The 25,606-nt window shown below is 42.1% G+C and overlaps 1 protein-coding gene across 12 annotated transcripts in view; it reads right to left on the bottom strand.

Annotated features, from left to right (window-relative positions):
• The window catches only part of EPB41 (erythrocyte membrane protein band 4.1), a 154,100-nt gene that overhangs the window by 86,386 nt on the left and 42,108 nt on the right, over nt 1-25,606 (bottom strand). For all 12 annotated transcript variants that reach the window (XM_056123547.1, XM_056123558.1, XM_056123548.1 and 9 more), the window contains exons 2-4: nt 7,492-7,969; nt 3,891-4,097; nt 561-665 (exon numbers count right to left, since the gene is read on the bottom strand). In XM_056123547.1, the coding sequence (XP_055979522.1) occupies nt 561-665; nt 3,891-4,097; nt 7,492-7,962 (783 nt within the window). In that variant the 5' untranslated portion in view covers nt 7,963-7,969. The remainder of the gene's footprint in view (nt 1-560; nt 666-3,890; nt 4,098-7,491; nt 7,970-25,606) is intronic.

Below are 25,606 nucleotides of genomic sequence, written 5' to 3'. Positions count from 1 at the left end.
GGAGGAAGCTTCTCACTCTTCTCGTCTCAAACCAGGGGGTAAGGCCTAAATATCGGCAGTACCAGTATTCTTTGTGCTTTCAAAATGGCCAGACATTTAGAAACATAAAGGACTGCCTTATAGTTTTAATCTTTCCTGAATAGCTACGTACTTTTAGAGAGAGAGTATCTGGAAATTTTAGCAGCCTCTCATGCCTAAAATTTTAGCAGCCTCTCAGGCTCGTTCAGGGTCAGGGGAATGAGGCCCATTATTGTTACTGTTTTGGGCATATCAAATATGCCACGGGTAGCTTGCCAGGCTCTGCTGTGTGTCTTGGATAGGTAGGCATAAATATATTGTCTTGGGGTATTCTTTTTTTGGGGGGGGCCCACCCAGAGGTGTTCAAGGCTCACTCCTGGAAGACTCAGGGGACCCTACAGGGTGCCAGGGGTCAAAACCGTCAGCTGACTACAAGCCAAGCTCCCTACCCACTGTTCTATCTCTCCAGCCCTAACATAAATACATTAACAACAAAAGAATTAAAGTAAGTTTTGATCATCCTCTTTCTCTAGTCTCCTTACCTTAGAAGTTGCATTATCCCAAATGGCTAGACCAAAGTAGTCTTCTTCCAAAAGATTCAGATGCTCACATACTCGCTTCAGCAAATCTTGTCCCTTAGCATGTTTCTGCAAAGATACACATACTTTAGTTGAAGTTTCCTCTTGTATCTGTATTCCTCACGAATTAAAATGAAATGTCATTTTCCAATTTTCTCTTTCATCCTTGGTTATTAACATTTTCAAATGGCTACACAGGGTAAGTAGACCAATAGGAATTACCAAAATCTTGTTTCTTAGTTGTCAGTTTAAATATTCAACACTCTTGGAAACAGTTCTGTGATCCAAAGCAATATATTTAACCTTCCTTCAAATCTACTATCCCCCACTGGCAGCCTAAATATCGACCTCTTTTCATGTACTATTTCCTGAAGCTCACGAAGTGTTCCTCTCAGTCACCGTGACCACCTGAATTAACCACCTCTATAGTCGACACTGACAATTCATGGCAGCAATGGAAATCACTATATTCCCTATCAATCATTTCAAGACCAATGTCCCAAGAAAATTATCTAAGTCTTAATTCCTATAATCTCTTCTGAAAAATGCAGAGTAGAATTTAGATCATTTATACATAGTGGCTCAAATCAAAATTATCTTCATTTTTTTCTGTGTGTGTGTGTGTGTGTGTGAGAGAGAGAGAGAGAGAGAGAGAGAGAGAGAGAGAGAAAGGGGGGAGGGAAATGGAAAGATGGAGATGGTGGGAACTAGGCCAGATCTGTAATGCCGCATCACATTCCCAGTTCTTCTTTATGGGTTTTTTAAATTTTGTTTTGTTTTGAGCCCATGCCCAGCAGTGCTCAGACCTTACTCCTGGCTCTGCACAGAGGGATCATTCCTGGCTGGGGAACCATATGGGATGCTGGGGATCAAATCCCGGTTGGCCATATGCAAGGCAAGCAAGCACCCTTACTTGTTGAACTTGGGCCCAACAACAGAACTTTTCACTCTGAATCTCAAGCTCTGAATTAAGGCTTTTTCTACCATAAGAAAGAATTATAATTTGGCAATGGATTTGTTTTCTAGACAAAGAAATATTAAGTAGGGACCAGAAAAATAATACAAAGGTTTGTTGTATTATTACACATTCTTGCCTAATATGAGGTAGCGGCTGCAACTCTGGTTTGAATCCAGTACCACATGACCTCCCTACCCCAAATAAAAACCAACTATACCAATGATTTTTTTGAGACTAAGAGTAGAAAATATCTTAATTAGAAATAATTTTTGGCACAATAAATAACATGCCCTTTTCAATGAGCTGAGATATTTTCAATGACTAACAGTAATTCACAACTACGTTCATTTGTTTTCAGAATTAACACATCAATTGTACATCACTTTCTTCATTTCCCCCTTTGTTTTAACTCTAAATATCCATTTACAGGTTCTGTGTCTGGATATTGGTCTGAATGGGGGAATGCATGTGAAGAAGCTTCCCACTCACCCTATACAGTGAACAGCTGAAAGGACAGATCCTAGGTGAGTTCCAGTTACCAGGACACTAGCTATTTTCTAAGTATAACAGTATAGGAGCATATGCTGCCTGAGTCCATGTGCTGCTTGTGCCCAGTGGCCAGGCACATGTGGCGCCCCAGCACATGTGTCATCTGCATCTCCCCTCTTGAGATGTAGTCTTTCATGCTTTCATACCTGATGCTGGGGTATATGCAGAGGCTCTCACAACCTTTGGAGAAGCCCGCATTCTCTCTTGAGTGCAATACTCTCTCTCACTTTCTCTCCTTCTTTCCCCTACCTAAAAATCTTCAAGTAAAATCAGTAAGTAAAATCTGTTCCCATTTCAAAAAAAAAAAAAAAGCATAACAGTATATTTTTTGTGATTTCTTTTTTAGAACTTGGAGAGGAAAAAACAATTTAAAAAATAATGTTTTTGACTACTTGTGCACTGATTTTCTGCTGTAACAAATAAACAATTCACAAAAAACCTGCCACATACTCAAGACAATACTAGATGAGAGTTATATGCTTTATCAATAAAGGTATTATTAGTAATAAACAGAATAATTTTTTTTAAAAAAATTTCCTTTTGTTTTAGAGGCCATGTTCAGGGCTCACTCCTGGCTCTGCACTCAGAGATCAATCCTTGAGGGACTCACGGGACTATATGAGGTGCCAGGGATCAAATGTGCAAGCGCCCTGGCCCCTGTACTATCCGATCAGTTCAGCAAATGACCATAATGATTGTCTTACATTAAACATGTTATTATAAGACAATTACTCCTCTGGTGAGTAAAACAGCTAATAGATTTTTAAGGATTTTTGACTTGAAAGAATAAAATAAAACAAAATAATTCTAACATTTTTGTTCAATTCTAATTTCTTTTTTTTTTTTTTCCTTTTTGGGTCACAGCCGGCGATGCCCAGGTGTTACTCCTGGCTGTGCATTCAGAAATTACTCCTGTCAGTGCTGGGGGACTATATAGGATGTCTGGGATCAAACCCAAGTTGGCCTCATACAAGGCAAACCCCTACCAGCTAACTTCTTAACTTCCTAATGCCCTACCGGCCCTGTGACTAACTTCTTACTCTTCAAAAATACTAATTGTAAGAAATAGCATCATTTTATTAGAAAAACTTCTATGCTATCCCATGGAACTGAAGAAATACATTAACTACAGTGATTAAGGTATAAATCTAGGAAAGCAGAAGAGAAGAGATCAGAATTTCTTTCACAGATACAGTTGTGGGGATGGATGGACTCATATCAGAAATTGAAGCATTCCTAGGAAATTCAGCCATGAAAGGTCACTCTATAAATAAAAAACCTTTTTTATTAAACAAAACTGTTTTTGACCATAAAAGTAACACATGCTCAATTTATAAGATTTGGCAGGTACAGAAAAAAAATGGAGAAGAAAATAACACTCACTTATACTCTATATTTTCACCTGCAAAAATTAACACTTTAGTCCATAAAAATAGTCAGTACTGGGTCTTACGTCAGGCCCTGACATCACCTATCCTACATGAAATAATTTACAAAGTTTCTTGCTACTGGGGGCTGGAGGAGGAGCACAGCGGTAGGGCATTTGCCTTGCACGCAGCCAACTTGGCCGACCCGAGTTCGATTCTTCCGCCCCTCTCGGAGAGCCCGGCAAGCTACCGAGAGTATCTTGCCCTCACGGCAAAGCCTGGAAAACTATCTGTGACGTATTCGATATGCCAAACACAGTGTCACAATGGAGACGTTACTGGGCCCGCTCGAGCAAATCGATGAACAACAGGAGGACCGTGACTGTGTGACCTTGCTACTGGAAATTAAACTGAACTCACCTCCACAACACATTCATAAACAGTATCGTCCAACAAAGATATCTTGCAATGCATGTTTCTGTGTCTTCTGATAGACTTCTGGGACGCTTTTAACTCTCTTTCTGCCTTTGTTTCTGGGCTTTCTTCTTTTGCATCTATTTTAGAGCATTCTTCAAGTCCTTCCTTGGTTTCAAAATCTGGATCTTCTCTGTGTTCTTCCTGAGCTGGCTACATAGTCATGACATGACCAAGTTAATAATAAAGACTTCACAAAGCATGCTGTACATACTCTATCCAAAATAATGTTAACATTATAATACTATGATGACGATGATGTGATGATGATTTTGCTCTTGGGCACACATCTGGCAGCACTGGGGGCTACTACCAGACTATTTCTTGGGGGCTTTTCACAGTGTGCTAGGAGAACCACATGGTGCCAGGGATTGAACTGGGTTCCCCACATGCAAACATGCTCTCCCACCCTTTATACTATCTCCCTGATTTTTATGCTTCATATAATATATATTGCTCTATAATGCCACACCTCATATATATTGTTAGTATATATTATTACAGCATAATAATATATATTATTGAAAATACTAACTCAAGGAAAACAAAGTGATATTAAGACTTAATAAGTACCCTGTTGCCTTCATAACATTTATTACAATAATGATTTTGTATCTGATACTTTTCCGTCTTCTCCATTAAAGTTCTTAAGAATAAGGTTCATGTTTGTTTTTTATAATAACAATAGGAAACATTTATATAGCAATCACAATGGGCTAGGCTAGTTACTGTTCTAAAAGTATCACTTACATGAACTCATTTTGTCTTAATAATAATGCTACAGAGAGTATACTATTATTATCCCCACTTACAGATAAGAACTGAGGTTGGAGAAGTCAAAGTAACTTGCCTAAAATGAATGATAGACTAATAAGTCATTTGTCAGCTGGACTTGAAATCTAAAACCTCTTCACCATACTATAGCTTTTATTGACCAATGCATACTTAAGAGCTGACATACACAATAGATTTTCAAAAATATTTGTTGAATTAATAAACCTGACAAACTGAGACATGGGCTAGAGAGAATACACAAGTGAGGCACTTGCCTTGCATTGCGCCAATACCAATCGAAATTCCTAGCACCACCTAAGTTCCCCTGAGCACTTCTACCGATGATCCCAAAGCACAGTGCCAAGAGCATGACCTGAGTACATTCAGGGGTAGCCCAAAAACCAAAACCAGACAAAAGAGACACGTCTTCTAAATATGCAAGGTACCCAAGAAAAAGACAGATACAGTTCTAGAACACAAATCCACTTATAAGAATTTCTGGATAGGGGCCGGAGCGATAGTACAGTGGGTAGGGCGTTTGCCTTGCATGCAGCCAACCTGGGTTCAATCCCCGGCATCCCATATGGTTCCCCAAGCACTACCAGGAGTAATTCCTGAGCATTGCTGGGTGTGACCCAAAAAGCAAAAAAAAAAAAAAAAAAAGAATTTCTGGATAGAGACACTCAGGCCAGTGATGTAGTTGAGTGGTAGAATGTTTGCCTTGAATGTGTGAGGATCTAGGCGGGGTGTGTGTGGGGGGGGGGTGGGGGAATCATATGGGATGCTGAGGATCAAACCCTGTGAGCTGAGTGCAAGGAGGAGGAGGAGGAGGAGGAGGAGGAGGAGGGCCATCACTCTTGGCAATGCTCAGAGGAGGAGGAGGAGGAGGAGGACCATCACTCTTGATAATGCTCAGGGGACCAAACAGGGCATCAGGGACTGAACCCAAGGTGCTTATGTGCAAGACAAATACCCTTCCCATTTTACTACTGCTCAGGCCCTGCAGGGTTTCTTTGTCTTTACTGTTCATAGTTACTGAGTAATAACAATTGAATAATCATTATTAAGTGCCTGGATGTATGCCAGGCAATACTTTAATAATTTTACATGCTTAACTCTTTTGCTTCTTCTACTAGCCAAATAAAGTAAATAAAACTATCTTTGTTATATAGAGGAAAGTGACCTTTGTGATTTGGGCGCCACACCCTATAGTGCTGGGGGCTATGCTTGACTGTGCTCAGAGATGCAGGAATTGAACCACATGCAAGGCAAGTGCACTAACCCTAGTACCACCTCTCTTGCTTGGAAATTGATTTCGAATGGGGGGGAGATGGGATCACAACCAGTGGTGCTCAGGGCTTACTCCTGACTTTGTGCTAGAGATTACTCCTGGCAATGCTCAAGGGAACAAAGGGGAGGGGGGGGGTTGCCAGGAATTGAACCCAGGTCAGCTGCATCCAAGACAAGTGCTTTACCCACTGCACCCACTCTCCAGCCTTCCATGGTCTGCATTGTTCTTATTATTTTTCTTTTTGGCTTTTTGGGTCATACCCAGTGATGTTCGGGGATTACTTCTGGCTCAGAAATTACTCCTGGAGGTGCTCAGGAGATCATATGGGATGCACTATACATGTATGCGTCATTTGATAAATTCTTTGAGCTATATAGTATCTTTTTTTGTTTTTGTTTTGGGGCCACACCTGGTGGTGCTCAGAGGTTACTCCTAGCCCTGCACTCAGGAATCATTCCTGGGGGGACCATATGGGATGCTGGGGATTGAACCAAGGTCAGTTGCATGTAAGGCAATTAAACTCCCTACCCTCTCTACTATAGCTCTGGCCCCTACACAGAATTTTTTTAAAGTTTTTTAATTGAGTCACTGTGAGATACACAGTCACAAAGCTGTTCATGATTGGGTTCCAATCATACAATGATCCAACACCCCTCCCCCACCAGTGTCCATTTCCTACTACCAATGACCCATTTCCCTCTCCCAGTCTGCCAGCACCATCTTTTTTAAAACTAAGTTCTTACTGACGATATTAATTTCTTCTGAGTGAAAACCCCAAAACTAGTTACTTATAACCATCAATACGTAAGCCACCTTTGAGTAAGGAATACGACCAAATGCTCTTCAGAGGGTTGAGTTTCCCTCCCCGACCCGACCAGGGCTCCGGCAGCCGAAGACCTCCAGAACCAGCCACCACCATGCTGAGACCACTCTCCGCACACATGAAGGTACCGGCAGAGGAATAAAGGCATGCGGGTCCTGGGGCTGAGATCTCCAATCCTGCTTGGATAGAGGCTGAGCATCCTCCACCCAGATCCTCCATATTCCAGTAGGCAGGGGTCACACTCACCAACTGGCCACCTGGCGCCGTGTAATCCCATCAGCGGCCAAGACCCAGAGACTATAAAACCCAGCTCCTGGAAGCGGCTGCATTTGCGGCTGCGCGACATCTTATTATCTCATTCTTACTTTGGACAAAATGGAAGGCTACCAAATGTAATCTGCCCACACGGCAGAGTCTGGCAAACTCCCCGTGGTGTACCCAATATGCCTAATACCAGTAACAATGATGGGTCTCATTCTCCTAACCCTGAAAGAGCCTTTAATATGGCACTTTTTAAAAAAAATCTCAGGTCTAGGACGAAGGAGACGTTACTGGGGCCTGCTCGAGGCAATCGACGAACAACAGGATGATCGTGATTGTGATCGTTCTTCAGTGCAAAATACAGCACATTCCTGCCTCCCATGCTCACATCTCCTCACCTGTGTTTCTGCACTGCTTAATGAATGAAGATCCAAGGACGGGTCTGTCTTGAGCTCAGGTTCTGGAGCTGCAATCGGGGCCTTTAAGATTATCTCCTCATCGAGACAGTTTCCTAACTCTATCTCTGTCTGATCTCCTTCCCCTTTCTCTTTACTTAGCTCTACTTCCCTGCCTTCTTCCTCAGAGACCTGAGATTTTGGCCTTTTGAGAAGTGAGGAGAACAGCCGTGACAGGCCCCTACTTTCAGGTGTCCGCTCCTTGTTCCTGATCAAGTCTTCTTGAGTAGGAGTCCCTCCATTGGACGTTTTCAGCTTTTGCTCACACTGATTCTCTCCCTCTGCGGCAGCTTGAGAAGCCTCTTCCAGGTGTGCTTCTTGCTGGCCCGAGTTCGTGGCTCCCTCACCCTCGTCCTTCTGTTGCTGGTGTGGTGAATTTTCGGCTTCAGCCACTAAACTCTTCTCTGTTGTCATGATGTTGCTATTAAAAAGAAGATGAGAAATAAAAGAAACTCATTAAGAAAAAACAACACATTACTGCAGACAAAACCCTAAATTGGGTCAAGCGAGTCCAACTCTTTGTAGGTATTTAATCACCAAGATATAGTACTCAAGTCCATTGAACATTTAACTTTCCATTAAAGCACAAAAATAATCTTAACTATAGCACAGCAGTACAGCGTTTGCCTTATACGCGGCTGGCCCGGCCAAACCAGGTTTGATTCTTCCGCCCCTCTCCGAGAGCCGGGCAAATTACCGAGAGTATCTCACCCGCACAGCAAAGCCTAGCAAGCTCCCCATGACATATTCAATATGCCAAACACAGTAACAAGTCTCAAAATGGAGACGATACTGGGCCCGCTTAAGCAAATCGATGAACAACAGGAGGACAGTGCAGTGCAGTGCATACACCCTGAACAAGAACCTTAGTTCACTAAAGATATGCACATAGAAAACAACTTAAAGTAATACCACTGAAAGGCATCATATTTGGGTGAGGGACACACACATAATTGTGCTCAGGGTCTAATCTCAGCTCACTGCTTGGGTGTCGCACCCAGAGATGCTTGGGGGAACATGTCAGTATCTTGCATGCAAAGCATGCGCTCAGCCCTTTGCGCTATCTCCCTGGCCCAACTGTATCATATTTTCATTTAAAAGTTCAAAACTGTGTATAGAAAATATAGTATAATTGTCCCAGAGAAAAGATTACTTTGAGTGAATCAATATGAAGGTACAAGGTTCGCAGAAATTCTCGGCAAAATTCTCTACACCTTGGGGCCGGAGCGATAGTATAGGATAGGGAGCTTGCCTTGCATGCAGCTGGACTGGGTTTGATCCCCAGCACCATTGCATATGGCCCCCTGAGCCTGCTAGTTAGAACTGACTTCTAAGCACCACTGGGTGTGGCCCAAACCCCCATCCCCCAAATTCTCTATAACCCAAATGATTAAATTCTAAAGTTTCCAACTCTGGGGGGGGGGGGGGGGAATGGGGGGAGGTCACAACCTATTGTGCCCAAGGCTTACTCCTGATTCTGCTTAGAGATCACTCCTGGTATAGCTCAGGAACTAGATGAGGTGCTGAGAATCAAACCTGGGTCAGCCATGTATAAGGCAAGCACCATATTCCATTGTACTATGCCTCTGGCCCCCAACTCTTTATTATTCATTTTTTTCCCTTTTAAAAAAATTGGCATTTTGGTCCATACCCAGCAAAGCTCAGGGGTTACTCCTAGCTCTACACTCAGGAATTACTCCTAACACTACTCGGGGGACCAAATGGGATGGGGGTTTGACCCTGGGATCAAACCCAGGTCAGCCACGTGCAAGGCAAATATCCTACCAGCTGTATTAGCATGCTGGTCCCTCACTCTCAGCATTTTAAAGAGCAGGAGTGATACTATTTCAATAGAAAAAAATAGATAAGAGAAAAATCAAGATAAAAAATATAGAAATTACCCAAGCACAAAATTTGTAAGTCTACAACTGTACCTCATGGTGTCTCACTAATTAAAAAAAAATTAATAAATAAAAAATATAGAAATTGTCTAGAAGGCTTTCTTAAAAAATATTTTTTAAAGAGCTTCTAGGAATCAAAAAATGTTGATTCAAATATATTTCATATATTTAAAAAACACTGATTTGTGCAACAGGAAAGACAGTACAGTGAGTAGGACATTTGCTTTGCATGTGGCTGACTCGGGTTCAATCCTCAGCATCCTGCAATATGGTCTCCTGAGCACTGCCAGGAGTAATTCCTGAGTGCAAAGTCAGGAGTTACTCCTGCATTGCCATGTGTGCCCCTATATCAAAAATAAATAATCATAAAACACAAAAAAATTTTATTTACCCACTTGACCTCAAAATTCCAGTGTTATTCAGACTTCACAATTATAGGCAGAGAATTCTGTCCTATCTTGTTTATTGAGGAGTAACCAGCACAAAAGGGAATACTGAGCAATGAAGCTGACTTGCACTCTCATTCATTGAAAGTATTCTACTCAAAAAGCAGTATTTACATAGTCTTTACAAGAGTTGCTGGGACTGGAGCAATAGCACATCGGGAAGGGCATTTGCTTTGCATGTGGGCCATCTGGGTTTGATCCCCGGCATTCCCCAACACCGCCAAGAGTAATTCTTGAGTGCAGAGCCAGGAAAGTAACCCCTGAGCATCACTGCGTGTGACCCAAAAGGCCACCCCCCAAAAATACAAGAGTTGCATATGATTTTTATTTGGGGGCCAGGTTGGGCCACACCTGGTGATGCTAGAAAGACTATATGTGGTGCTGGGAACCAGGGTTGACCAGGTGTAAGGCAAGCACCTTAACCCCACAACTAGCTTTCCAGACTTAATGAACTCTCTCTAGTTCATTCCCTCCTCTGGCTACTGGAAGGCTAGCCACCTTCTCATACTGCCCACCTCAGCTCACTTCCTAGGGTGCCCCTGTGCACTTCCCCACACTCCCTGTAACACTACTCTCCTTAATATTATCAATATTATCTACAACTATCCTATTCCTTAGCTTACTGGTTTCCTATCCTTTTCTCCCTTTTCCTATCCCCAGTTAACAGGTGGGAAGTAGAGAGTAACATCTGGTACATTTTAGATGTTAATAAATGTTTGTTGAATTAATTAATTTCAACTCAATGTGCCAGATAAATCTACATTGCAAAAACATTATCTAAATATATTCAATTTGGGGGCCAGAACAATAGGACAGCAGGTAAAGCACTTGCCCTGCACACAACCAAACTGGATTTGATCCTCGACATCCCACATGGTCCCATGAGCAATGCCAGGAGAAATTCCTTAGTGCAGAGTCAGGAATAATTCACGAGCATCATGGGGTGTGGCTCCAAAAGAAAATAAATAAATATTTTTAAGTTATTCAAGACTATTTATTACAAATGCACAATAGTCATTCATTCTTGGAGTACTTGCCAAGCACCTAGCACAGGCCTGTACCAGGCACTAGGAACACAAAAATAATGAAGCAGACAAGGTCTATGTCCCCCTGGGATGTATAGTTTTCATTCAACTTCCACTTTACTAAAATGAAAGAACACTCCAAGGAAATCTTACTGATAGCATGAGTTGAATTTAAGTAATGGCAGGGGAGCTGGGGAGAAAGTCCAAAGGGTCAGTGCACATACTCTCAATCCCCAGAATAACATGGTCCCTAGAGCTGTCTGGAATGACTCCCAAAGGAGGCTCAAGGAGAAGGTCCCCAAGTCAAATAAATACATAAAGACATAAATAAAATTAAAGACTAGCAAATGGAATTTGGAACATAGCAGTAAAAAGATAATAATGCTAATGTGCATTGATAAGGTCCCACAGACTTATCTACCTTAAATTCAGATCTACATAATATCAATGATCCTTTATTTTTTGGGGGGGGTGCTTTCGGAGTCACACCCAGTGATGCTCAGGGGTTACTCACGGCTCTGCACTCAGGAATCACTCCTGGCAGTGCTTAGGGGACCATATGGGATGCTGGGAATCGAACCCAGGCTGGCCACGTGCAGGGCAAATACCTTACCCACTGTAACTACAGCTCCGGTCCCTCAATGAACCTTTCAACAACAGGGGAAAGAGGGCCTCCGTATCCTACAGCTGAAGACATCAAAATGCAGAGAGTAATTTACCTCAGGTAATGCGAGATCCCACTGTAAGTGGTACGGAAATTAAGGTATTTGGTGAAAGGAAAAGGCTCTGTGAGAGCCCTTACAACTTGCAAAATCATTCAGACTTTCTCCTGAAGACAGGGTTTTTTAAACAGGGAAGTGGGTGAACAAAAGAAGCAGAGAGAAATTCAACAACTGCTTGGGTAAATTCAGGTTATCAGTGAATAAATTCACAAAGGGAAGCCCCTAGGGAAGCAGAAACTAATACCGAGCAGAGAAGCTTGACAAGCCTTGGGACTGTTAAGAGCCACTGTTGTCGCCCTGAGTTTTTATAGCCCATCTCAACAGCATGCTTCTCATTAACCCAAGCAGTTTCCAGTTTTCCTGTCTGGGGCATTTTGGTAACTCAGCCTCCTCAGTTCTTTGATAAAAAAGGCAGAACAACAGAATCACAATGGAAAAGACAAGAAAGAGACAAATGGCTCACTGGCATCTCAATACATGGCCCCAAATAAGCTTATTTTTTTTTCACTATCCCAGTAAATGTTTCAATTATACCACCCAGTATCAAATCAGAAACCTACAGATCATTGTCTGTCTTTCCCATTTCCCTTCCCAATTAAGTCAATCTGTTAAACAGATAGTCTACCTCCAAAACATATTTGGTTTTGCTTTTATTTGGTTTGGTTTTGGGGTGGGGAGTTGGTTTGCGGGGCATACCCATCAATGCTGAGAGGGAACTCCTGGCTCTGAAGCCTGGAAATTCTCCTGGAAGTGCTCCAGGAACCCTCTGGGATACGGGGAATCTAATCCGGATCTGCCGTGTGCAAGGCAAGTGCCCTACCCGCTGTACAATCTCTCTAGTGCCCAAACACATTTAGAATCCACCCCCTTTCTATATTCTCTATTGCTGCCACTTCCTACTGAGATTCATTCCCCATCCAGTTGATCATGGAAAAAAAAATAACAAGTCTCAATCCTTACTATTTATACTGTGTCTTCAATTTTTCATTCAGCTCTGGGCAGTTTATTTTTAAAGAAAACAAAATTTGTCCCAAGAAGAAATGAAAGATAATCATGGATTTTCAAAACATGTCACAAATAAATAACTGAAAGATATTGGCAAGTTTAGCTTAGAAAGATAATGCCAAAACCAAGCTATACCTCCCATTTTAAGGACTGTCAAATTCTATACGATTCCTCAGGCTGAACTCAGGTTAGTCTGTGAGGGGACAAAAACATGAGTTTCATCTCACTAAAGCAAAAGGAGGAAATTCCTAATAAATATAGGATTTTTTTTTTCAAATGAGCTGCTTAGGAATAGTGAACATTATCACTGGAAATCCTGACTCAGAAGAGGAATGACCATCTGCTAGGGGCAGGAAAAAGGGCTCTTCCATTAAGTGGGTCCTTAACTGACCCTTCCAGCCCTACCAATGCTGGATTTTAGAGCTAGGAAGGAAGACAAGAGAGAAAACAAAATGGACATTAAATAGTAATGCGGTTGGGTTATTTTTTAAGAGTTACAATATAAACTCAGAGTTACCACTTAGGTTAGAAGAGAAAAGGGAAAATAAAAGATAAAGGACCATTTTACTTCTTCAGCCAGGCCACAGAATACAATGGCATTTTTTCAGGCAGAAATAAAATAAGAAATTGTTCAATATTGATAGTACAAAAACTATACCCCAAAATGTTTCCCAATGAATTCTCTTAAAACTACAGAAAGAATCTTTCCTTTCAGTCTGCTGAGAGGGGCTGGAGATGGAAAGGGCTGTCTTGCATGCAGACATCCCTGGTTCCCCAAGATCTGCTAGGTGAGGGGTCAGGGGGTGGGGGGGGGGCTGAGCAGCGCCAGCACTGAGTAGTCCCCAGCACCACAGAGCAGTCCTGTATCTGCAGGTCCCAGTGCTGAACCCGCAGCCTGCTCGTTTGAGAATCGCTGAAAGGGGGCCCAGGGATCCTGACAGACCTGGAGACTCTGAGCTTGGGAAACTCAAAGGGAAAAAAAAAAAAAAAGAGGCTGGAGTGATAGTACAACAGGTAGGGCCTTGCATGAAGCTGACGCGGGTTTGATCACAGGCTTCCCATATAGTCTCCTGATCCCTCCAGGAGTAATTCCTGAGTACAAAGCCAGGATTCAGCCCTGAGAGCCACCAGGTGTGGCTCAAAAAAAGAAAAAAGAAAAAACAAATCATGACCAGGGCGTTAGCCCAAATGGAAGAGCACAGGTGCTGAGTCCCAAATTGAACCCTGGCCGCCCCTCCTCCTCCCAGCATCTCAAGTGTGTGTCCCTGGTGCCACCTCCCCCTCACCCCTAGAACAAAGAGACCCAGGCCTGCTGGGAGTGGACACTATAAAAAATAACAATAAATTGAAACTACATTAATTTCCATTTATTGAAAACTAGAATAACTACTGTTTTCCTACCAAAATTACCATTTAAAATATACAAAGATATACAAAGAAAGGCCGAAATGATAGTACAGCAGGTAGGGCACTTGTAATGCATGAGGTCAACCCTGGTTCAATCCCCAGCACCCTATATGGTCCCCGAGCACCAACAGGAGTGATTCCTAAGTGCAGAGTCAAGAGTAACTCCTGAGCATCACTGGGGTGACCCCAAAACCCAAAAAAAAAAACTAGACACACACACACACACACACACACACACACACATACACATACATGAGATGAGGGCAGGAGCAATAGTACAGTGGGTAGGGTGATTATCTTACATGCAGCTGACCCTAGAAATAAATTAACAAAAATAAACTATACAAATGAGTTTATTTGTATTATCCTCTTCCTCCCAAAATTATTATTGTTATTATTTGAGGGGGGTGATTTGGGTCACACCCGGCAATGCTCAGGGGTTACTCCTGGCTCTATACTCAGGAATTACTTCTAGCAGTGCCTGGAAGATCATATGAGATGCTGGGGATCTAATCTGGGTCAGCCAGGTAAGGTAAGGTGTGCAAGGAAAGCTTCCTATTCACTGTACTTTATCCAGCCCCCCAAAATTACTGAAATCTTAAAACTACTGCTTATGCAGAAATGTAAATGCTTGGCATACTGTATGAATCAGGAACATCACTCAGCATGAACATGCTATTTTCAACAACTTGAGTTTTTTTTTAAGTCATTTCTATGGTGACTAACACCATTGAAACAACTAATTCAAAGACAAAAGACATTTTAACATAAACAAACTCTAACTCATCTCCATCTAAGACCAAAAGTGTTCCATACTTCTCCTATCTAGATCTATTCTCAAAGTATGCCACCCAGAGAATTCACATCCCCACAATTACTGGGCATGAATGAGGAAGATGTGAGAACAACAACAAAAGCATTCTCCGGGATGGAGGAATAGTGTAGGGGTTAAGGTGTTTGCCCTTACAGTGAACCCTGGCTGATTCCTGCACCACAATTGTCTCCCAATCATCACCCTGGCTGATTCCTGCACCACAATTGTCTCCCAATCATCACCAGGAGTGAGCCCTGAGCACAGAGCCTACGAATAAGTCCTGAGCACCACAAAACATTTACCATAGATCTGAGATTTAGTTTCTATAAAGAGTATCTATATCTATTACTTTAGCCTGGTGAATGAAAACCTTTATAAGGTGAATGATATTCTGGCTTCATTTAAATAATACAATATTACTAGTTAACCTTCTATTGATTTAGTCACCATCAGGAATTCAGTTTCCACCTGGCTAGAGTCCCTAAGGGCTGCTGAAGTCTGTAGGGGTGAATCTGAATCTGATAATTTCCTCTTGTAGGTGCCTTGAGTGGTTTTCCTATTTGTTTATTTACAGAATAAACTCAATTTTTATTTTTGTTTTTTTCCTTATTTCAGGGGGAAGGAGTTTTGGGAGTCACATTAGTGGTGCTTAGGGCCTACTCCTAGCTCTGTGCTGGGTGTTCCTGGTGCTCACGGAACCAAGAAGTGGCAGAGATCATACCCGGGCTTCCAGCATGTAAAATACCTGCTCAGCACTTTGTTGGTTTCTTTTAAAGTTAATTTCATTTTTATAAATTTAGTTCACAATATTTGTTTAGATTTAATATACGAACACCAATCCCACCACCATTACACCTTCCCACAACCATATTTCAGATGTTTCCATCCCAAACCCCAACCCCTGCCCCAAAGCAGAACCGAAATAATTTACTTTGTATTGTTTGTTGGGCTGGAGCGATAGCACAGCGGGTTGGGCATCTGCCTTGCATGGAGCCAACATGGCCCACCCGAGTTCCATTCCTCCACCCCTCTTGCAGAGCCCGGCAAGCTACCAAGGCAAAGCCTGGCAAACTACCCGTGATGTATTGGATATGCCAAACACAGTAACAAGTGTAACGATGGAGACGTTACTGGGCCCGTTCGGACAGTGATAGTGATTGTTTGCTATGAAAAATCCGCTGAAAATGATCCAAAAAAGTTTCTTAGAGGAAAGTGTGTGAAGATTGTTGTATTTCACCCAGGAGCCATTAAGCCCATACATAAGAGATGACTAACATCATGCTGTTAAAGGGTCAGCCTTATGTGCTTTTATATTTATGTACATATATATATGTATATAGTACTGTAGCACTGTCATCCATCAATTCGCTCAAGAGGGCACCAGTAACGTCTCCATTGTGAGACTTGTTACATATATATGTGTATATATATATATTTGTAAAAATATATTTCCCTCTAAGATTGGTTGCCTTCAAATTTAAACCCCATCAAATATGGTGTGCTACGCTTGGAATATTAGTGGTGTGAGGTATGAGATGTCGCACGGCTGCATTTGTGGCCGCGAGGTCCAGGAATAGATTCACTCATGGGTGAGGCTCAACCTGAGTATGTGGAGAGTGGTCATGAGCCTGGCAGTGGTTGAGTTCTGGAGGTTTTCAGCTGCCGGGGCTGGCTCCACTGGGGTGGGAAAGGGCCTCACCCGGCCCCCTCTGGGTTGCCCTGAATGAGACAGCCTGGTACAGGGTACAGCAGCATGGCTACGGCATCCCGTCTTCCACTCTCTTCTGAGAGATTTATAATGCGTCTCTGAATCATGGCTGCCCAGCACTTTAGCTCTGGCTCTGGCTCCTAAGTCACATTTCTCCCCGAAGTCAAGGACATCTGCTAACAGAAGCCTCCTCTTCTAGTCTGCTATTTGCTACCACCGATGAGGCACCAACTAACCAAACAGTCAAAACTATGTAGGTGGGGATGCAGCACAGCGGGAGAGCACTGCCCATGCATGTGTGGGGCCTGGGTTCAATAGCACCACAAAAACAAACCACAAAAAAATCTGTGTCTAATGGACTGGAGAGAGAATTCAAAGACAGGAGTACATGCCTTACATGGCCCCCTGAGCAATGCCAGGGGCAACCTCTGAGCATTATGGGATGTGCTTAAAGAAAAAACAATAGTGTCTACAAGTCTAAAAAAAGTGCTAAGGAGGACTGAAACAAATGCTTTACATTACCGAAATCACACTGAATTTACATTTGATACTTAGGTATTATGAAACCTATCTTAGCTCTTCAAATACAATATAAATCTCCTCTAAGGTTCCCTTTAGATTATAACTGGCAAAATGCGTGACCTGCAAAGAAATCACACTGTCTAAGAATCACTTTTGGGGCTGGAGGAATAGTACAGCAGCTAAGCCATTTGCCTTGCATGCAGCCAACCCAGGTTCCATCCCAGGCACCCCATACAGCCCGGAGTTCGCCAAAAGTGATTCCTGAATGCAGAGCCAGCGGTAAGCCCTGAGAACCACCAGATATGGTCCCAAACAAACCAACAAACCAATATTCTGTTATTATGCTTTTGTTTGGAGAGCATATCCAGCAGTACTCAGGGGCTACTCCTGGCTCCATTCTCCACTGTCACTCCCAGTGGTACTTAGGGAACCATGTGATACTGGGGATGGAGCTCAGATCTATAAGCAAAGCATGTGTTCAGCCCTTTGAGTTCACTCTCTGGCCCTTAAGTATAAATTCTGAAAACTAGAGCAGATGCTAAGGTTTCTTCCACCAGTAATAATGTGAAAAATATACTACAGACTACCAGATTAAGACCCTTTCCTACACAGTTGTAACACTGGCATAGAAACAAGATTTAATAGCCAGAGTGAAAGAACCCACTATTTGCTAAAAGATATCGAAAAAAAATGAATAAGACTGATGACATTTTCTTGCATGAGTGAAAAGGACCCTATTATTGCATACTTAATTTTGAGCAATAAATAATAATTCATTGGTAACATAAACATGTCAGAAAACAACAATTTTTACTTTGGATACTGAGAATAGAGGTAGGTCATAGGCAAACTGTAAGCTTATTAGAGAGGAATGGGTGAAAAAGAGATAGAGAGAGAAAGAGAGAGAGAGATAGCCCTCTTTTTTTCTGTTTTGTTGTTTGTTTTTTTCTTTAGAGAGAACTCTTAAGGAGAAGACAATTCTAGAAAGAGAAATTCATTTGCTTCATTTTAAAGATTTATATCAAGTGGCAAGTTCTTTTTAGGGCCTGACAATATGGCGATGAAATTTTCTCCATGCAATCAGAAATTTTTAGAAAGACATAAAGTATTAAAGGAACAGTCATAACAGCAGGGGATAGATAAGCAATAATGAAGCTTTTAAATGACACTGTAAAGGAACACTTGGAAAAATAACAAGGCTCACTAAAGCAACTAAAAAAATGTTTGGGATGGGAGAAGCATGCTGAAAGTAGACTATAGACCAAACATGATCGTCACCCATTGCCTCTTTTGCAAACCACAACACCCAATAAGAGAGAGAGAAAAAAAGGGAATGCCCTGCCACAGAGGCAGGGTGGGATGGGGGAACGGGGGTGGGAGGGATACTGGGATCCGTGGTGGTGGGAAATGGGCACTGGTGGAAGGATGGGTATTTGATCGTTGTATAATTGAAACCCAATCACAAAAATTTGTAAGTCTACAACTGTACCTCATGATGTCTCACTAATAAAAATTTTAAAAAAAGGAAAAAATAATGTTTGGGGTGGGGTGAGGAAGTGGAGGGAAGAAAAGAAGGAAAGGGAAAAAAGAAAAGTCAAATTTAGACTACAAATTGAGGGGCTGGAGAGACAGTGCAGCAATAGGATGCTTGCCTTGCACACAGCTGACCAGTGTTCAATCCCCAGCACCTCATATGGTCCCCCAAGGACCGGCAGGAGTAATTCCTGAGTGCTGAGCAAGAATTAATCCCTGAGTATCTCTGGCATGACCCAAAAACAACAACAAAAATTCAGACTTCAAATTGAGAGAAAAATACAACATTAACATGTCAGAAATAAAATTGCCTGTGCTTTCTTGCTTGCTTGGTTTTGTTTTGTTTTGTTTTGGCTTCCCAAGAAGTGCTGGAGCAGGGGAGCGTGCATCCAGGGCCACACCTCATGGTGCTTGGCAAGTGGAGGGAGGATTAAACTCTGCATTATCTGGCCCAACCTGTGTCTTTCAAACCAAACAGGAAAATTTAAAGCCAGACAGTTCAGGCTAATATAAGTAACCTTACACTTTGAAAATGTGTTTAGTTCACTAGTGCTGGAAAAACTAATTTCAGAGAAGTAACTCATAAGATCTGGCCTAGGATTCACAGAGTTCCTAACAAATCTGCAGGTGTATGACTAACTTGTAGTTCAACAACTATTTCAAAGCAGCGAGGCACAATTTAGAAGAAATATGTTTTGTGGTGGGCTGGAGTGACAGCACAGCGGGTAGGGCATTTGCCTTGCACGCAGCCAACATGGCCGACCCGAGTTCGATTCCTCCGCCCCTCTCGAAGAGCCCGGCAAGCTACCGAGCGGCAAGCTACCGAAAGTGTCTCACCCGCACGGCAGAACCTGCCAAGCTACCCGTGACGTATGCGATATGCCAAACACAGTAACAATCAAGTGTCACAATGGAGACGTTACTGGGCCCGCTCGAGCAAATCGATAAACAACGGGAGGACCGTGACTGTGATATTTTGTGGTAGAATGCATGCCTACCACATGTGTGAGGCCCTGTTACAACCTAACACCAAGTTGTAATAATTAAAAATGTTTAATAAAGATTTTTTTTTCTTTTTGGGTCACACCCAGCAATGCTCAGGGGTTGCTCCTGGCTCTGCACTCAGGAATTACTCCTGGCAGTACTTAGCGGACCATATGAGATGCTGGGGATAGAGCCCAGGTCAGCCGCATGAAAGGCAAATGCCCTACCCGCTGTGCTATGGCTCCGGCCCTGACTTTTTTTTTTCTTTTTGGGTCACACCCAACGATGCACAGGGGTTGCTCCTGGCTCTGCACTCAGGAATTACTCCTGGCAGTACTTAGGGGACCATATGGGATGCTAGGAATCGAACCCGGGCCAGCCGCATGCAAGGCAAATGCCCTACCCGCTGTGCTATCTCTCCAGCCCCGCAGCCCCAACTTTTTATTTTTAAAAAAGGAATATAAGAAACTGGAGTGATAGTACAATAAGTAAGGTACTTGCCTTGCACATGACTGACGTGGGTTCAATTCCCGTACTCATATTGTCCTCAAGTACTGTCAGGAATGATCTCAGAGCACAAAGCCAGCACAAAGCCCCTCTCCCCCAAAGTAATATAATGTGCACTGTAATTTGAAAACGATTACAAAGATAAAGGTGGAAACATGAGTTCATCAATCAGAGACCAGATTAATAAATTTGTAATAAGGTCTTGGAATATAAACCACAATCATGAAAATGAATTAGAATTATATGCTTACATATATATATTTAATATTAAATGTTTGATGAAAAAAGAAGGCAGAAGAATATATTTCATGTAAAACTATATAAAACTGAGAATCACACAATGTGATGTCTTTAAAACATGCACATGTAAGTGCCTGAGGGACAATACAGAGGGGAAGGTGCTTGCCTGTGAGCGGCTGCAGACCTGGTTCAAATCCCTGACCCCATCTATGGTCCCCTGAGCACAGAGGCAGGAGTGGTCCCCGAGCACCGAGAATGTATAAATAACCCCAAAATGCATAAGAAACAAAAACATTTTTAAATGATTATCACAAAATTTAGAATAGTGGTGACCTCAGAATCAGGAAGGTAAAATGAGACCGAAGAGGACCATAGTCTCTCGACTGTATCAACAACATTTCGTTTCATAAATGATGTTTAACTTTTTTATTTCTTGAACACTGAACAATAAATTCTTAAAAATTACATAACCGGTAAGACTTGGTTTGTTAACATTACGCTTTTAGAGATTTCACAAGGGCCAAAATGCACTGTGGCTTCGCAGAAGATTCACAGTCTTCTTGACACAAAAAGGGAGGAACCTAGATTATGGGAAAGAACTGAGTCTCTGTATTCTTTACAGTGAACCACAGAATAGAATTGTGTTTTGAGCACTCTATTTGGTTTGGTTTGGATTGGTTTAGTCGGGGGCCACAGATGGCTGTGTGCTCGGGGTCACTCCCTGCAGCGCCCAGGGCCCATGTGGTGGTAGAGAGCAAACCCTGGGCTTCAGGCCAGCATCTGTTCAGCCTACTGAGCCAGCACTCGGCCCTGAGCATGTAAGCGGGACATTAACGAAACAAGATATATCAAATGACCAGAATGATGAAAAGTCCAGGAGACCAAGATGTCAGAGAATACATCAAAAGAAATGTGAAAACATTTTCCCCCAAAGATATGCAAATTGAAGGGAGACTGTATATACAGTTGTCTAAATATAAAAGCAAGAGTACGATGAATGGATACAATATGAAGTGTGCACACAATAAAATAGCTTTAAAATGAAATTATTTTTTGTAAAAAAAATCAACAAGATTTATAGCTGTGTCCAGGGTTATTGCTCAGCAGAGGGCTTGCAATGCATGCGTGAGACCCTGTGCGCAATCCTGGCACCAAAATTATATAAATATATATTTTTTCTCTCTGTATATACACATATATAGCAAATACAAGAATGTGAACACTGTAATTATTTCTTTTTTGGAGGGGAGTCTGGGCCCTACCCAGTGGTGCTGAAGGTCACTCCTGGGTAACTGAAGGGCCATCTAATGAGGTACAATGCAGGTGCTCTGTCCCCTGAACTATCTCTCTAGTCAATGTCATTCTATTTAATGCCACTAAACTGTACACTTTTTTTGTGCTCATTAGGTCACACTCAGTGATGCTCAGGGATTACTCCTGGCTCTGCACTCAGGAATTACTACTGGCGGTGTTAGGAGTACCATATGGGATGTCGGGGATTGAACCCAGGTGGGTTGCGTGCATGGCAAACGCCCTACCCACTGTACTATCACTTCGGCCCGTGAACTGTAGACTTCAAAAAATGGTTACAGTGGTAAATTATGCTGCATATATTTTATAGTTTTAGCAAAAGGAAAGGGTAAGCTTTCTTTGACTTTTTAAGCTCTAGCGAGTTAGGAGCTTCCAATTCAGCACAGGGACAGATTTTGGGCAACTAGAGAGCTAGTATAGTGGGTAGGGCACTCGTACACGCGGCCGACTCAGGTTTGCTGCCCAGTATTGCATACAATCTCCCAAGTCCACCAAATATGAGCTCTAAACAGAGCCAGAATAAGCACAGCGAGGTGTGGTTACCCAAACAACCAATTTTTTAAAAGGAATATGTTGTTTTCCTTTCTGACTGGAAGGTGATACACTGTTCAACTGGCTCTACACTGGAGTCCTGGAGATAATATGGTTTGATTCCTGACACCACATGGTCCCTTGAACATCACCAAGTGTAGCCCTGGGGCCTCCCCACCCATCCAAGCACCACCAGAGTGGCCCATGCAATCCCCAGCATGGCACCTCGGGGCCAGCATTGAACTGCTGGCCCCATTAGCCAGGTACCATCAGAAGTCATCCATAGGTCGCCACTTTTTGGGGAGGACACTCCCTCCCACCAAAGTTCTTCCTTTTTATTCTAGCTAGCTTGGTATCTATTAAAATCATGTAAATTTACTGATGAAAGAATATATCAACTGTCACTATCTTGTTCATTCAAACAAAAACAAGGTCACTCAGGTTCAAGAGGACATGTAGATAATGATCTTAAAATGTAATAACTATTAACAAAGTCAGGGTGGTAGAACCGGGCAGGTAAGAACCTTGAGCCATTGCTATTTTATTATTCTCTTAAGGACTTTATCCCCAAGAACTAAATCAGAGTTCCACGGGAGTATTCAAAACTGAGTAAGGGGGCTGGAGAGATGTACAGTGCGTAGGGTGTTGCCTTGCAAAGGCCAATCCAGCTTCAATCTCCAGTATCTCATTTCATGCCTAGAGCTCCATCAGGAGTGATCCCTGAGTACAGAGCTAAGTGTTCCTTGAGCATCACTGGGTGTGGTCCAAAAACTAATTAAAAACAAGCTGAATAGGGCAGATGAGTTCATTTCTTAGAATACTGATCTTAAGCTAATATCAAATATCATAAAAGATATTTTTGAGGCAAAGATATTTGTGATGTATTCGAAAACATTCTATCCAATGGAATAAGAAATCTGAGTTGTATGTTTAATGCTTTTAGATATCTCATTTATACAACTCTGCAAGCGCTAAGTAAGTAACATTACAGATCTGGCTTGGCTGTGAAGTACATTCTATTCTCTCACAATTTATTCTTCTGAGCTGAGGGCATTTATTTTTATTTGTTTGGGGGACATGAGGTTTGGGGTTGCATCCAGTAGAGCTCAGGATTTACTCCTGGCTATGTGCTCAGGGATCATTTCTGGCAGCCTCGGGGGACCATCTGGGGTGCTGGGGATTGAACCTGTGTAGAAGGCAAGCGTTGTGACTGCTACGGTATCTCTCCAGCCCCTATTATAAATATCTATCTGCCTATCTAAACATATCCACTCTCAATTTTTCTTTCAGTTACAGACGGTTCTATATTTAAAGTTTTTAGTTTAGGAGCTGGAGAGATAGTAGAGATAATAAGGAGTTAAGGCACTTGCCGTGCATGTGGCTGACCCTGATTTCATCCTCAGCACTATTCCTGGCAATCTCTATTGTCCCCACAGCACTGCCAGGAATGAACCCTGAGCACAGAGCCTGGATTAAGTCCTGACCTACACCTGGTATGCGCCCAAAAAATGAAAAATAAATTTCTTAGCCATGAGGGCTTCTCTGACATGATTACAGACTCCTCTTGCTAACCGCCACTGTTTTCCTTATTTTGCACAGACACACTTGTTCACACCAATGTCCTCTGCAATTGCATGAATAAAGAGAGATGACTAATCCTTATTCTGGAAATGCATTCCTGGTCACGGATAAGGGCAAGATTGAAATTACTGAGTCCATGTTTGTATCAACAGCACAGACCAAATGCTGGAGTGATACAGAAAGGAATAGCAGGGTTTCTGCACAAAGATGAAATGACTGTAACTCTTTTGAAAGATACTGATCTATCAGCCTGAACCCAACACTGAAACACCGCTTGAAATAATACACTGGGGGCAGAGAGACTGAGAGTAGGCCTTGCACTCAAGAGGCCTGGGCTTGATCCCTTGCACCTCACGGTCCCCTGAGCATTGCTGGGGAGCAACCCCAAACACAGAGCTAGGAGTAACCCCTGAGCACTGCCAAATGTGGCCCAAAAGAAAAAGGAAAGATATCATACTAAATTTCTGCAGCTCTAAAAATATGCTATTTCTTTTTAGAGGAAGGACCAAAAAATCTTTCATTCCATTTTTTTCTCCATATCCTACAGAAATTATTTTCCTGTAGATATTGTTTTCAAGCCCAGCATCGTGAAATCCCAAACCAACATAATGACCCTATAGTCATCACTGTGAAGAAATATATTCCGTGTTGCTATTTATATGACTAATATAAGAAAGCAGTTAGCAAGTACAGGAATCTCACTACAGGGAACGAATGGATAATGTGGTAGGAGAAAGAGACATGTGAAAATAAAGGTCCTGAAATTCTCTATAAACAGAATTCAATCATCTGAATAAGCTCATTGTGAAGATAACATATTGCAAAAATCAGTTTCAAATTGTTTTTGAATTGTTTATAAACAGAAACTAAACCATTCATATTTTTAAATAATATCTCCCTGCAATAACTGTAATAGTTCTTTAAAGAGTGAGTGTAGCAAAATGTATCTTTATACCAAATATCCATTACTTTTTCAATTTACAGCAACCCAGGAACTTAGCAAAAAATTACTTCTTTGCTGACCGGGAGAAACAGAACAGGTTTGTATTAAAAAAAACTTTCAATTCTTTCAAAGGCACAAGAAAACAGCTTTATTTTTCTTCATATTGCATAAAGATTATACATCAAGCACAGAAATGACTTTGGTAAGTTCTCTGGTCTAATTTTCATTCAAAATAGGAATACTTTCTAAGATATCCCTAATCAGAAGGTTATCTAGCCCTTCTTTAAACATTGCCAGTGGGGGACCAGAGTGATAGTACAGCAGGGACGGTGTTTGCCTTGCACACAGCCAACTAAGTTTGATTCCCAACATCCCATATGGTCCCCCCAAGCACTGTCAGAAATAACCCCTAAGTGCAGAGCCAGAAATAACCTCTTGAGTATCGCTGGATGTGCCCTACCCCCAAAAACAATACCCCCCCAAAAAATTAAAATAAAACTGCCAGTATCTGGGATGTTTACTATCACAACCTGTTTCAGTGTTAAGAAACACTATAGAAAGCTCTTCCCTCACACTGAACCCAAATCTTCCTTCCTAGTATTTATACTGAATCCCAGATTGAGCCACCACAGCATCCAAAACAAGACTCTGCTCTTATAAAAATAGCTCTTCAGGAGTAGGGAGAGAGCTCAGAGAACTAGAGTACATGCTTTGCATGCCAGAACCTCGGGCTCCATCCTCAGCATTACCTGGTCTTCTGAGAATTGCCAGGAATGAGTCCTGAACACAAAGCTAAAGGAAGTTTCTGAAACTGATGAAACTGATGAGTGTTCCCCCAACCCTAAGAAAAGAAAAGTCTTTCAAATAAGTAGGATTAG

The sequence above is a fragment of the Sorex fumeus genome, unplaced genomic scaffold (assembly GCF_029834395.1).
Source record: "Sorex fumeus unplaced genomic scaffold, SorFum_2.1 ptg000047l, whole genome shotgun sequence".
In the NCBI taxonomy this organism is placed as follows: domain Eukaryota; kingdom Metazoa; phylum Chordata; class Mammalia; order Eulipotyphla; family Soricidae; genus Sorex; species Sorex fumeus.
This window is presented reverse-complemented; position numbering and strand designations above follow the sequence as displayed.